Source organism: Patagioenas fasciata, chromosome 2 (genome assembly GCF_037038585.1).
Source record: "Patagioenas fasciata isolate bPatFas1 chromosome 2, bPatFas1.hap1, whole genome shotgun sequence".
NCBI classification, from domain to species: domain Eukaryota; kingdom Metazoa; phylum Chordata; class Aves; order Columbiformes; family Columbidae; genus Patagioenas; species Patagioenas fasciata.
This window is the reverse complement of record NC_092521.1, coordinates 121044612-121056755: the sequence shown is the minus strand read 5'-3', so window position 1 is coordinate 121056755 and position 12144 is coordinate 121044612. Positions and strand designations below refer to the sequence as shown.

The window sequence follows — 12144 nt, the reverse complement described above, 5'->3', positions numbered from 1 at the left end:
ATGCTTTCTCCTGCTTAGGATCATCTTCTGCTCCGTTTAGGGGACTTTCCTTGTCCCCTCCCAAATGAATGCCTGGCTCACCACACAGCGGGGAATGCTCTGTTTATTCCATGATTCGTGGATGTCAGCAGAACTTTCAAATGTACTTCACAATATCAAGTAAATAAGCCAGCAAGGTGAAATAAGTTGGTGGTGTTGCTCTTTCAGTTTTAGCACTGTTGACTGTTCACTACAAACACGTGGGCTTGGTGTGTAACTCAGTCCTTTCAAGTGGATACACCATGAATATAGCTGAACAAGACTTACCTCTGGTGTTAGTGATGATGGGGAAGTTTCAGCAGACCCTTTTAGCACTGACCATTGAGCCCTGGGTGTGTTTGTTTTCTTTTGGAGAACAAGTGTCTTTTGGAACTCTGTAGCTTGTGTAATTCACTTTTCTTGCATTGATCCAGTCCGAGGTACCTCATCACTTTTTGCATCTGCCTTATCAGCACACAGAAGTTTGGTTTTCCCCTTTTCTGTGTAAAATGCAAAGAATTTGCTTTTTTTTTAATTTAGTACCTCATCCTGGGAAGTGCATGTCACAAACCAACTCCACCTTCACCTTCACCACCTGCCGCATTCTGCACCCTTCTGATGAACTCACACGAGTCACACCAAGGTAAGGGTTTCCCGTGGTGGCAAAACCTTCGGCTCTGTCAGTGTTTTTCCTGCAGGGAAATACTAAGTAGTGGCATAAGCAAAAGCGTTAGCCACATTGGTGAATTACACCCCCAAATATTCCTCCCATTTTGCGTTACTTCAACCTGATTTTATTTGAGAGGCATGTGCAAAGCTTTAGGAAGCCAACCAAAATATCTGAAGTTTTGTCTTGTGGGATCAGACATAACTAAGTTAGCTTCCAAATCCAAACTACCATTGGTCCCAAACTAGTTGTAGTTCTCATGTGTGAATGCACAGAATATGGTTTGTCACAAAAAATACGAGATTTTTCCAGGGAGGACAAAATCTTTATCTTTGGTAGAGAACAAGAAGGGATGTGCAGGTAAAGAAATCCAGGAAGTACATGAGGAATGGAGGAAGAAATACGCTTTAATCCAAAGGAGGGAACCATCTACTTTGTTCCTTGGTGGAATTGTTGAAAATGAGTTCATAGTAGCAAGGCTGAAACTGATGAACTGGCTTACTAGTAGCAGTTGGCAGTAGCAGTAGCCTCTAACCCAGGGGATGCTCTAACCTGACTACGTTTCATGCAGCTACATGAGGAGCTCATTGATTTGTTTCTTTTCTCAATCGAACTCTGAAACTGTCACTGGGCTGAGTTGCTGGGGCCAATCTGAGTCTGTTTCTGTGGTGTGTCCAGGCTGCTCTGCAGTGTTGATCATTTTGATGGGGAAAACATTTCCCAGTTACAGCAATACCAAAATGATCAAATAAAGAAAAAAAGCAACACCTAGATAACTGCTTTCTTGCAGGGGTGTCCTTTGTTGTTGTTGTTTTAAATTGTGCTGTAGTGTGTACCAGTGCTGACAAATTAGTGGAAATATAAATCTAAATATCTGTGCAGCTGAAATCTGGAGCTGGAGAGAATGAAGTTGTTGGAGTTGTTAAGCTATTGGAATGCTGTAGTTTTCCTCTCGTGACTAGGACATCTTAGAAGCCTGATAATTAACACCCTGTGGCTGGGTTTCTAAAATGTGCTTAGCCATAGTCTGTAGAAAGTCAGTTCACACAGTAACTTCTCTTAATTTTTCCTCCCTCATGCTCTTCAAGGCTTCTGAACTTCTGTGCTTAGCCAGTGTGGGAGATGCAAATCAGTGGCTGTCACTGTTCTTTAGTTTTGCCATGAGCTGAAATCAGAGCTCTGAAGGTCCAGCTTTAATCCATGCTTAAGAGAAGAACTGAGATCTAGCGTCTCCTTTCTGCTCAGCCTTGTCTTCAGAGTGTGTGTCTGTGTGCTGCTGCAGTGGCATGTGTGACCTGCTGAGCTCTTCTACGAGGAGCCCTTCTCCTCTGCCACAGATTCAGTCTGGGCAGAATGCAGAGGACCTGAGGAGAACTTGCTTAGCACACCTACCACATGCGCTGACAGCCACAGCACACTGGAGGGTGCAAGAAGATCATTTCCAGAGCCACTTAGCAAGGCTGCTTTTCCAATTACACCACTCTTAATCCTAGTTTTCTCAAACACGTGTTTCTGTGCAGATCACAGATGGCTATATATGGGATTACTCTTGTTGAATTGCAACTGCAGGGTAAAAATTCTTGGGCAGTTTCACTTGTTTTTGGTGGAAGTTGTTCTGCATTTCTCTAGAGACCATATTGGCGAGATCCTATTTAGAGTTTATTTTGAGAAGAAAGAACTAGAATTGGAGAGCAATTTAGCCACGTTTCAAACTATAGAATATAATGTTTTACCTAATTAACAGTAGAATGGCACTTTGTAATATCTGGTTTGCTGCTAAATTATCAGTAACCTGTTGACCAATTAACAACCAAGAGCTTGACTGTATTTTCTCGTTTCTTTTGATGATTACTCACACCACTGCACGTCTCCATCAAAAGACAGATTCCCCCATCCCTTTCCCCATAAATGAAAGCCAATACAAGAGAAGAAGAAGGGTTTGACCTTACAGAAGTGCGTGTTGGTGACCGTGGCAGCTTCCAGCAGCTTTGCTACAACTGCTTTTGTAGCAAATAGGTTCCCCTCCTCCCTTGCTGCTCTCTCTGCTGTCACCCAGCACCACTAGAAGGACTAGTGGTTTTGTGTGCTCACAAGTGACACTAAAAAGTAAATCTTGCTTATACTTTGCTTATACCATCCGTGAAATTTCTCCCCGGTTTCCTTGTCCCGTGGAAGCCACTGGGAGTTGTGACAACCCAGTAGATCAAGGAGGAAAACAGAAGGTGTTGATCACAAACCTGTCCATGTAATAGTTTCTCAGAAGAAATGTGATGGTGTTGGGGAATGCACTAATCCCATGAGACTGGGGGTGAAGTATGCAAAGCAGAGAGATGAGTTTTGTAAGAGACGGTGTTTTTTGCACGTGTCATCACGTTTTCGAGGACCTGGGAGCTGTGAGTTTTCTCTCAAAATGGACAGAAGACCCTGTTCAGGGTTAAAAAATCTGGTTTGTAATACGTTTTCATTCCCTAGTGTAGAGAATAATTTGCCTGCTCTTTTGTTTTCAGCCTTAACGCAGCACCTGCTCCAGCTTGTGGCAGCATTGGCAATTTGAAAGGCACCCCAGTGGCTACTCCCTGTACTCCTCGGCGTCTGAGCTTGACCGAATCCTTCACTAACCTCCGGGAATCCACAACGACGATGAGCACGTCTCTGGGGCTGGTGTGGCTGCTGAAGGAAAGGGGCATCTCAGCAGCAGTGTACAATCCGCAGAGCTGGGACAGAGCCAGCAAAGGCACCCTCCTGAACGCATACCCCCCTAAAATGGCGATCATTCCTTCCACTCCACCCAACTCACCTATGCAGACACCTTCTTCCTCCCCTCCATCTTTTGAGTTCAAGTGCACCAGCCCACCTTACGACAACTTCTTGGCTTCGAAGCCTGCTAGTTCAATCTTGAAAGAGGTGAGGAACAAAAAGAACATCAGGAACAGTGAGAGCCAGACTGACGTGTCTGTTTCCAACCTTAATCTCGTGGACAAAGTCAAGAGGTTTGGTATCGCCAAAGTCGTGAGTGCCGGGCAAACGTCAGCTCCTCCTTTAACTGATGACCAGGGACCTCTTCTCTGTGGGGCACAAGGACCAGTGAGGGCCCTTGTTCCTGGAGGCCTGGCGCCAGACGGTCTCCCTTTGGGCTGCCCCGCCGTGACCGGTGCCATCCAGCTGAACACTGGCATCCGAAGGAATCGGAGCTTCCCCACCATGGTGGGTTCCAGCATGCAGATGAAAGGCCCGACGTCTCTCACTTCGGGGATCCTCATGGGAACCAAGCTCCCGAAGCAAACTAGCTTACGATGAAGGACTTTATTTTTACAGCTAGTCTTTTTAAATAAAAATACTCGGGGTTCTTTCTCCGATCCTCTTTCCTTTCCCCACCATCCCTTCATTGCCTCTTGAGTTTGACAAATCAACTTTGTGCCTAATGGGAGAAAAGTGTAAACTTTGTATAAAATCTGTAAATATGTACCAGATCTATTGTGACTAATTGGATTATTTTCCTGTTCAATTGAGTGCAAAAGGCTCTGTGTTATGATTTCTCTATTAAGGATAACTTGCTAACCTTCTCAAAAGGTTTTCTTTAAGATGCACTGAAAAAAAATAACAAAACCAACAAAAATAACTTGACTAGGAAGACATGAACTCTGTAGCTAGCCTAACTTGAGTTGAAGGTGCATGGGAAGCTATCGAATGTGTTTTGTGAGACCTCACATGGCATCACTTGAAGCATGGGAGCGCTTGTGCTTCGTCAAATGCTGAAAAAACCACTCGGTTTAACATGCGGTAGTTCTAGTAATGGAATGGTACAAGTTGGAAAGAACAACTTGCAGCCCTCATGCTGATCTTCAGGTTTGGTGCACACTGAGGACCATGGCCTTGTCAGCAGGGTGGGAATATTCCCCACCCATTTTCTGGTTTCATTTTTCAGAGAAACCTTTTTCACCTGAAGTTGGACCTTAGCAGATGTAAAAGGATGGAAAATGCTTTATCCCACAATGCTTTTAAACTGATAAAGCACCTCCTAATACCAAGCCTTTAACCCCCACTTTTTTGCAAAAGAAATAAAAGACCTCGCACGACCTTTAGTTACAGCCAGGTGATCTTAATTTGTGTTGCGCTTTTCTTCCCTGTTTCTCCCAAACTTCTGCTGAGTGCTTGTGGAAAGAATTGAAACATCCTGGAACTGGAACAGACCAAAGGGAGCTTGCTCCTAGAGCTGAGACCTAGAATTTTTTGAAGGGAGGATGGAGAAGAGCGAAGGGGGGAGGATTTAACATCCACTTTCTTTTCCTTGCATTTCCTGTGGCACCTAAATCTAGCTCCCTGTTTGTTACCGTAATCACACTACACATAATTGCCATGAACTGCTGTTTGTACCAGACTGTTACTAAATCATTAGCACTGATAATTTCCTGCATAAATGAAACTGTCTTTTAGTCTTTGTGACGAGAGATAGGTGGGTGTTTGGGGTTTTTTTGTTGGGTTGTTTTTCCTGAATGAAGTAGTTCTTGCAGTAGTACTATGGACACTAAGGATATTTTTTGAGAAAGAAAGAACACATCAGTCAGTTACTGCATGTGTTTGAAGACTTCTATTTATTCTATGAACTTAAAATGTTTTAGTAAAATGTCATCAGCTCTCTTTGCTGTTGTATGTGTGCACTTATTGCAGGTAAATTTAAGTCTCTTTTTATTTGAATGTATCTTAAAACAGGAGATAGAATAACAGTTGATTCTGAAAAAAGTCACGGACTTGATGGACCATTTTATATACCCAGAGGAAGAAAGCAATACCATACGAGAACTTACAGTGTAGACATTATTCATGCAATTGGGAAGTATTATTTAGCCTTTAAATAAGCAGTAGGAGCTGTCCACTCACCGGAGAAAGCAATTGTAACACATCAGAAAGATGAAATAAAATTTTTTCTTCACTAATATCAATAAAATAACAGAAAAGTTGCATTGTTGTGTATTATTCAACTTCCTTCCTGTACTTCTGTGGTGATAAATATTCCACTTTGATCCCTTGTTTTGTCTCTCGGTCGAAGCAAAATAAGAGACCATCACCGCCTTTGGTTTTTGAATTCTTACAGAAGTAGTTGAAGAGTTTTGACATGTTAGGATCACTCAACTGCTGAAGCTAAGGTCAAAATAAAAATACAGAAGTAAATGCAGAGGGTTTTTTATTTTTGTTTTGAATTCCAAAAAGAAGAATTGGATGTGTTGTGTATGAACTCTCCTGCCTAATACGATGCAAAAACTATAGTGACAGAATATGAAAGTACAGAGTAAGGAGGAAACATCCTGTCGAGGGATGAAAGCAAGGTCTGCTGTTGGCTGCATCTTTTTTACTGAGGGTGGAACAGCCCATTGATTAAACACCAGATAATGAGAAACTCAAAAAATCGTGCACTCATGGTGAGAACTAAGTACTGACAGAAGAGCTCCCTGGAGGAGGGGGTAGTCAGGCAGTAAGTAGATCATGGAAAGGTTTACCGACTCATACATAGAGGAGAGGGATGTGTGTGAGGTTGGGTGGGAAATTATAGGATCAATTTAAACCTTAAGACGATCAAGTCCCACCGTAACCGAACTCTAGCACTTAGCCATGGCCCTGGGAGCCTCATCTACTGACAACCCTTTCTGTGAAGAAATGTTTCCTAATATCTAATCTGAACCTCACTTGGCACAAATTGAGGCCGTTTCCTCTTGTCCTATCACTTGCTACTTGGGAGAAGAGACCAACACCCTCCATGCTACATCCTCCTTTCTGATAGTTGTAGATAGAATCGTTTAGGTTGGAAGAGACCCTAAGGATCATCGAGTCCAACCATAACCTAACTCTAGCACTAAATGATGTCCCTAAGAACCTCATCTAAATGCTTATTAAACACCTCCAGGGATGGTGACTCCACCACTGCCCTGGGCAGCCTGTTCCGATGCCTGACACCCCTTTCTGTGAATAACTTTTCCCTAATATCCAATCTAAATGTCCCCTGGCACAACTTGAGGCCATTTCCTCTTGTCCTGTCACTTGTTACTTGGGAGAAGAGACCAACACCCTCCATACTACAACCTCCTTTCAGGTAGTTGTTGATCATTCCATTTATATCACATATTTGCTATTGAGAGAATACTGGAGACCAGTAATGCCAAAATAAACTTTTGGAGGGCTCGCATGAGTATGAGGCAGTGCCATACAACAGCTGTGAGGACGGCTGATGCCTGATGCAAGGCACGTCCAGGTGCTGTGTCAATGTGTACAGAGCCTCATTCTTCTGCCTGCCCAGCTCTGAGCCTGGGGCAGGGTCTTGAGCAGAAAGTTAATGGTGGGACCCAGGGAGGACGGGGATGGTGCTTCCAGCACTCCCTGCCCAAGGACAGGCTGAGTTAAACAGAGGCTGCTCCAGTGAAGGGGAGAGCTGAAGCTGGCACACGAACACATTTGCTGGTTCTGTGTGAACTCTTGCCTTGCACCAGGTAGCCTGCTGTCCTCAATTTTCTATAAGCTGTGTGTGGTGGGGTTGCTCCTCTGCTGGCGGTTCTTGCTGTGCCTGCAGTAGCTGTTGGCTTCTCCCTGCTTCTCAGAGCGGGGTACCCCAGTGCTCCCCAGTGCTTTCCACAGCTCAGAGAGCTCTTGGGAGCTGCAGATCAGCCCCCAGCCTGCGTGGCCAAGGATCAGCTGAAAAATCCCTGGTGATGCTGCCAGCGTTGCAGTTCCGCAGCGCTCTGCTCACTTCTTGCTCTGCTCTCTCCCACACCGGCAGCCCTGTCTGCATGTAACCCTGGCCTGGGTTTGCCTCCCTGTCTGCTCCTTGTTTTGGAAGAGGGCTGGCTGTCATTTGCACAGCCCTCTCATCTGCTGCCACTTCTGGCTGAGCTGCACTGGGGCTGTGGTGACACTCAGGGTCCTGGGTGAGTTTTGTATAATACAGGAGGCGTCTTTTTTTGGCTGTCTCCTTGTTGTGTCTTTTCTCCTTCCAAAATTAATAGCTTTTTTCCCCACTAATCTATGCTTGCTGCTGAGCATGGATGCTCCTGCAGTGATCTAAAGCTTTGGCTGTGGAAGGAATAAGGACATAGGTTTTGTTGTTTGTGCTGTATTGTTATTTTCTGACTTTTAAAAAAGTATCCAGAAGGATGCATGTGGTGCTAGGTTTGTTCACTTCGGAGATACGCATCTCCGGTGCCAGCTAGGTGAACAGCAATGATGTTTAATAGCTAAGTGGATGTGGATATACTTACTTTCAGGCTATCACATCTCTGAAGGTGAATTATAATCCCAGCTTTCCCAAAGGCCTGGAATGCCAGGGAAAGCTTGGTTTAAACAACTGTGAAAAACCGGAAGATTAGTATTCACTGAAGGTCCTACAGAAGAAGTGGGCTTCAAGGTTGTATTCCTGGGAAAGAAAAACTGATAAAATAGCCACGTTGGCAAAGAAGACCACGGGGAAACTAAAAAAACAATAAGTGCAGCCCATTGAGGTCAAGAGCAATCAAAACTGCATCAGGCTGAACTCCTTCAGGTACAAAAGGAGATTGTGCCAAGGGTAATAGATCTACTGAGACGGAGGACTGTTCTTTGTGAGAATCATCACCCTAGAGATTTCAGTGGATTCTGGAGGAAACACAGTTTCTGCTTCTGGAAGCAAAGCTGGTATTTGGAGAGTGTCTTAGTTTCTCCCCCAGGACAGTAAATTATTCCATGGGGTTACAAAAACTTCATGAGCTACCTGGAAACTCAGCTGACGTATTTAATGCACTCAGATGATTTCAAAGCAGAACAGGACTACTGCATAAACTAAACCTCAAAGGCCCAAATAGCTGATGAGTTGGTGCTTCTACTCTGAAATGGTCCTCTGTCCTTGTAATATTCAAGTGTATCAGAAAATGTACTGGATGCTGGATGCATCTTCACCATACCACAGGAAGGAACATGATCACCCACCTCTGAAAGCTGGGTTGCAGGTGAGAGGAGGGTGAGGTGGGGAGAGCTGTGTGTCTAGGACTGGGCTGTGGAGGCATAGGGTGTTCTCCAGAGAGCCAAGACTGGTATTTCAGGCTTTTGAGACTCTTCCCGCCTTCCTTTTGCGTGTCTCCAAAGCACCGGATGGCCCCACAACATAATGCTGTAGTGCACAGAGGTTCGACAATTGCTCCCAACTTCCTGAACACGTTTGTTGGCAGCTCCCCGCGTTAAACTGAAAAGCCCAGAGATGTTGGTGAGAAGTGTCCTGCCTTCCTCTGGTACAGAAAGGATCTGCTGCCTGGAGCTCGTGCTCACGCTGAGGAACAAGCATTGTTCAGCTGTGCAGCAGCATCTCGCTGGGCGCCATTCAGATCTGCTTTAATTCAGTTAACAAGCCATTTGTGACCACAGAATAGCAAGAAAAATAATAAAATGCCTGAAAGTTATTGGTGTTTAGCAATGTCCTCAGCTGTAATGTAGACAGTGGGCTTTCATGTAAGAACAGTATATATTCAAGATGTCGATAATGTTTGTATTTGAAAGATGGTAGAGATTTTTGTCCTGCTGAAATAGGCTTCAAGCTATGATGAATCCAATTGCTCTTTGATTGACACAGGCACTTAGGAATGATTAAAGTTTTAACAAGCCCACAGTCAGACTTTTATTTCTTTAAGAGAATTTTAATGAGCTCAGGGGATACAAACATCAAACACAGAGGAAAGCCTTTCGCTGCTCTGCTAGGACATTATAATATTCGCGTTTTGTCTGACGTGCAAATTCTTTTGCTTCGGCCATGGAGAGGGACCACCAGGTTTGCACTCAGGGTGCCGGATCTCACTGAAACGCGCACAGCTGGGCTGCAGCTGGGAACATCTGGCTGCAGTGTGTCCCCAGCACGGCCCAGCTGCTGCCCCATGTGTGGTGAGGATGGAGGGGCTGACGATGCAGCAAAATGTGGGAGGGCAGAGCAGGATCCACAGGCATTCCCGTATGAAATATTGGGCTAGATTAGACTGTTCAGGGTCAGGTGCACTGGGGTAACTGAGGTTTCTCTTACACGCTGCCCCAGCTCCTGGAGGAAGCTGCCCCATCCCAGAGCATGGGTGCTCCCTCGCTGTTGGGGGACTGTCTGGGTTTCCCCTCAATCCCAGAAGGAGCAGTTGCTTCTTCTACCCTCTCTTCATTCTCTCATTTATGTGGAGTTTGCAGTAAGCTGCTGTGTTCACGGAGATTTGCCCAGCACCTGTTTTGAAATCAAGTTAATAAAGCTGGAGGAGAACTAATTGAATCAAGCGTGCAGAGAAAACAAGCTGTCTTTAAATGCACAGAGGTATTGATTTGCTCTTTTGCCAGTGCCAATTTAACCCCTCTTCACTCGCTTCCATAAAGATGCATTGGAGCATATCTAAATTAAATGTCAGAGAGTTGCCGGTGCCGGGAAACTCACCTCCCAGACAAGTAACAGAAGGTTGTGCCGATGTGCTGCCATGTGTGCTGCCATCTGCAGGGCACTTCTCAGCCCAAACCTTTTGCTTTGCTTTGTTTTGGTGTCTCTGCAGCCTTTGCAACCTTTTCCCATCCTGGGAATTTCTTTTGCTCCCAGAGGAGCAGGTGACTGATGTTTTTAGAAGGAAGAGGACGTTGCTGAGCTGCTTACAGCCAGCTGCCCCTTGCCTCTAGGAGCAGTGCTGTGTCCATCCTAGACCAACAGCTACTCTTACCTTGATGACCACTGGGATTTCCCACGAACTGGTACTCCTATGAGCGATAAGAATGAAGAGGAGATGTCCCCTGCGGCTACAAGTTTGTATCTTAGTGGCATCTGAAAAAACGTGTTAGACCTGAGCTGAGTTTTAGGCTCTAGAGAAGGGCTCTTCAGGCAGAGGTTAGGCCTGTAGCTTCTGACTTCTTTATTTGGTAGCTATTTCAATGTGAAGTCAGAAGAGGGCTCCCAGTTTCCCTGTACTGACTGGCTGAGGCCTTCGGGATGGGGATACGGGAGAGGAAAAAAAAAAGAGAGACAGATTAAATCATGTCTCTTTTAAATTCTTGTTTGGATGCCAGGTGGGTCACTTGCAAGTCTGTTTATTCCCCTGGCCCATTTTACAGCACTGTTGTCCCTTAAATATCAAAACTGGTGTGTGCAGTGACTGTAAAAAGAAATTCAACCAAGTTTTATCTGAAACTTTCTGGCATCCAGGAAAGGAAGCAGACATGATTACGTACAAACGTAATGTTCAGGGTGAGATGGTAAGGAAAGGAAACGTTTTCCTTTATCCGTCTCAAAACCAGACAAAATTTGGTGCAATAGCATCACAAGGAGAAAACACATTTCACAGGTGAACTAACCTTTTCTGTATTGGGCATTTCTGTAATCTGAACTGAGTGAACGCTTGCTCAAAGGCAATGGTGGCGGCGGTTGCAGGGATGTAACCATTATTTTGTGCTTGGGAATGGTTTCTTGGAAGTGATTCACCTGTTAGAGATACAGAAAGTCCCAACCCTGATAACTGCAAGATCAATAAAGCCACAAGATCACCCAGGACCATGGCCTCGCTCACAGGGTAGGAATTTTCCAGCATGACGGACGGGCCATGAGGCTCCTCTTGCCTGCGACTCTTGTGAGCAGCCATGTGGTGTAAACCTGTTTAATGTGTGCCAAGCAATGAAAGATGCCTCTGTCCTGCTGGAGAAGGGCAGTTACAGGTAAGAACCCCCACAAACCTCATCATCTGCCTGGCTGTGCCTTGGGAATAGATCCAAATATTCTAGTTTTGAACATGAGCGATCATTCCACCACACCACTGTCACCTCTGCTCACTTGTTTCTCAAAGCCTGTCTCATTCCCATAGTGCTCTGTTGGCACCGTGCAGCCCAGCCTATGGCTCTGGTTAAACTTTGACATTCCACCAGGTTGCGGCTGCTGAAACCAGCCCCTGTCATCCCCTCAGAAAAGTCTTTGTGAACCTGGTGCCCCTTGCTGTGGGGCCTCACGAATGTAAGCTCTGGTTCAGACAGGCAATAGTCACTGGGGGAGCACAGCTGGCTTCTGCCACAACCCAAGACAAGAGGAACAGCAGGAGGCTTTTCCTGGGGAACCAAGCGGCAGAGGAAGCATCAGAGATGCCCAGCAGCTGTGCCCAGCGCGCGGCCACCAAGGGCAGGGACAGTCCCCTGGGCCTCCTGGGCACCGGGACTGCCTCGGGGCCAGCAGTAGCCCTAAGGCTTCCTGCAAAGGGTGCTGGGCGGGGCTGTGGTGGGTGGGGCTGTGGTGGGCAGGGCTGTGGTGGGCAGGGCTGCACATGTTTGGCTCTGTCATCCCCATGTCACTGGGCCACCACCCAGCAACGCTGAGGTCACAATGCTCCGGGGCAGTAGAGGAGGGCACAGCCTCGCTCTGCCAGAGCTGGGCTGGGGGCAGCCCGCAGACAAGCAAGAAGTCCTTGAGGAGCTGGTGGCACCTCTTGATGGGGACAGATGGAGGAAGTCCT

At 45.9% G+C, this 12144-nt stretch overlaps 1 protein-coding gene across 1 annotated transcript; it reads left to right on the top strand.

Annotated features, from left to right (window-relative positions):
- Positions 1–535: 535 nt before the first annotated feature.
- Positions 536–4470, top strand: LOC139827263 (trafficking kinesin-binding protein 1-like). Its single transcript, XM_071804852.1, has 2 exons — positions 536–661; positions 3193–4470. The coding sequence occupies exons 1-2, from the start codon at positions 579–581 to the stop codon at positions 3980–3982; spliced, it is 873 nt and encodes a 290-aa protein (XP_071660953.1). The 5' UTR covers positions 536–578; the 3' UTR covers positions 3983–4470.
- Positions 4471–12144: the final 7674 nt, after the last annotated feature.

Excerpts from the sequence above, each read along its gene's own strand:
- LOC139827263 (XM_071804852.1), top strand. The coding sequence starts at position 579 with ATGTCACAAACCAACTCCACCTTCACCTTCACCACCTGCCGCATTCTG. Across the intron at positions 662-3,192 it reads CTCACACGAGTCACACCAAG|CCTTAACGCAGCACCTGCTC; the intron begins GTAAGGGTTTCC and ends TTTTGTTTTCAG.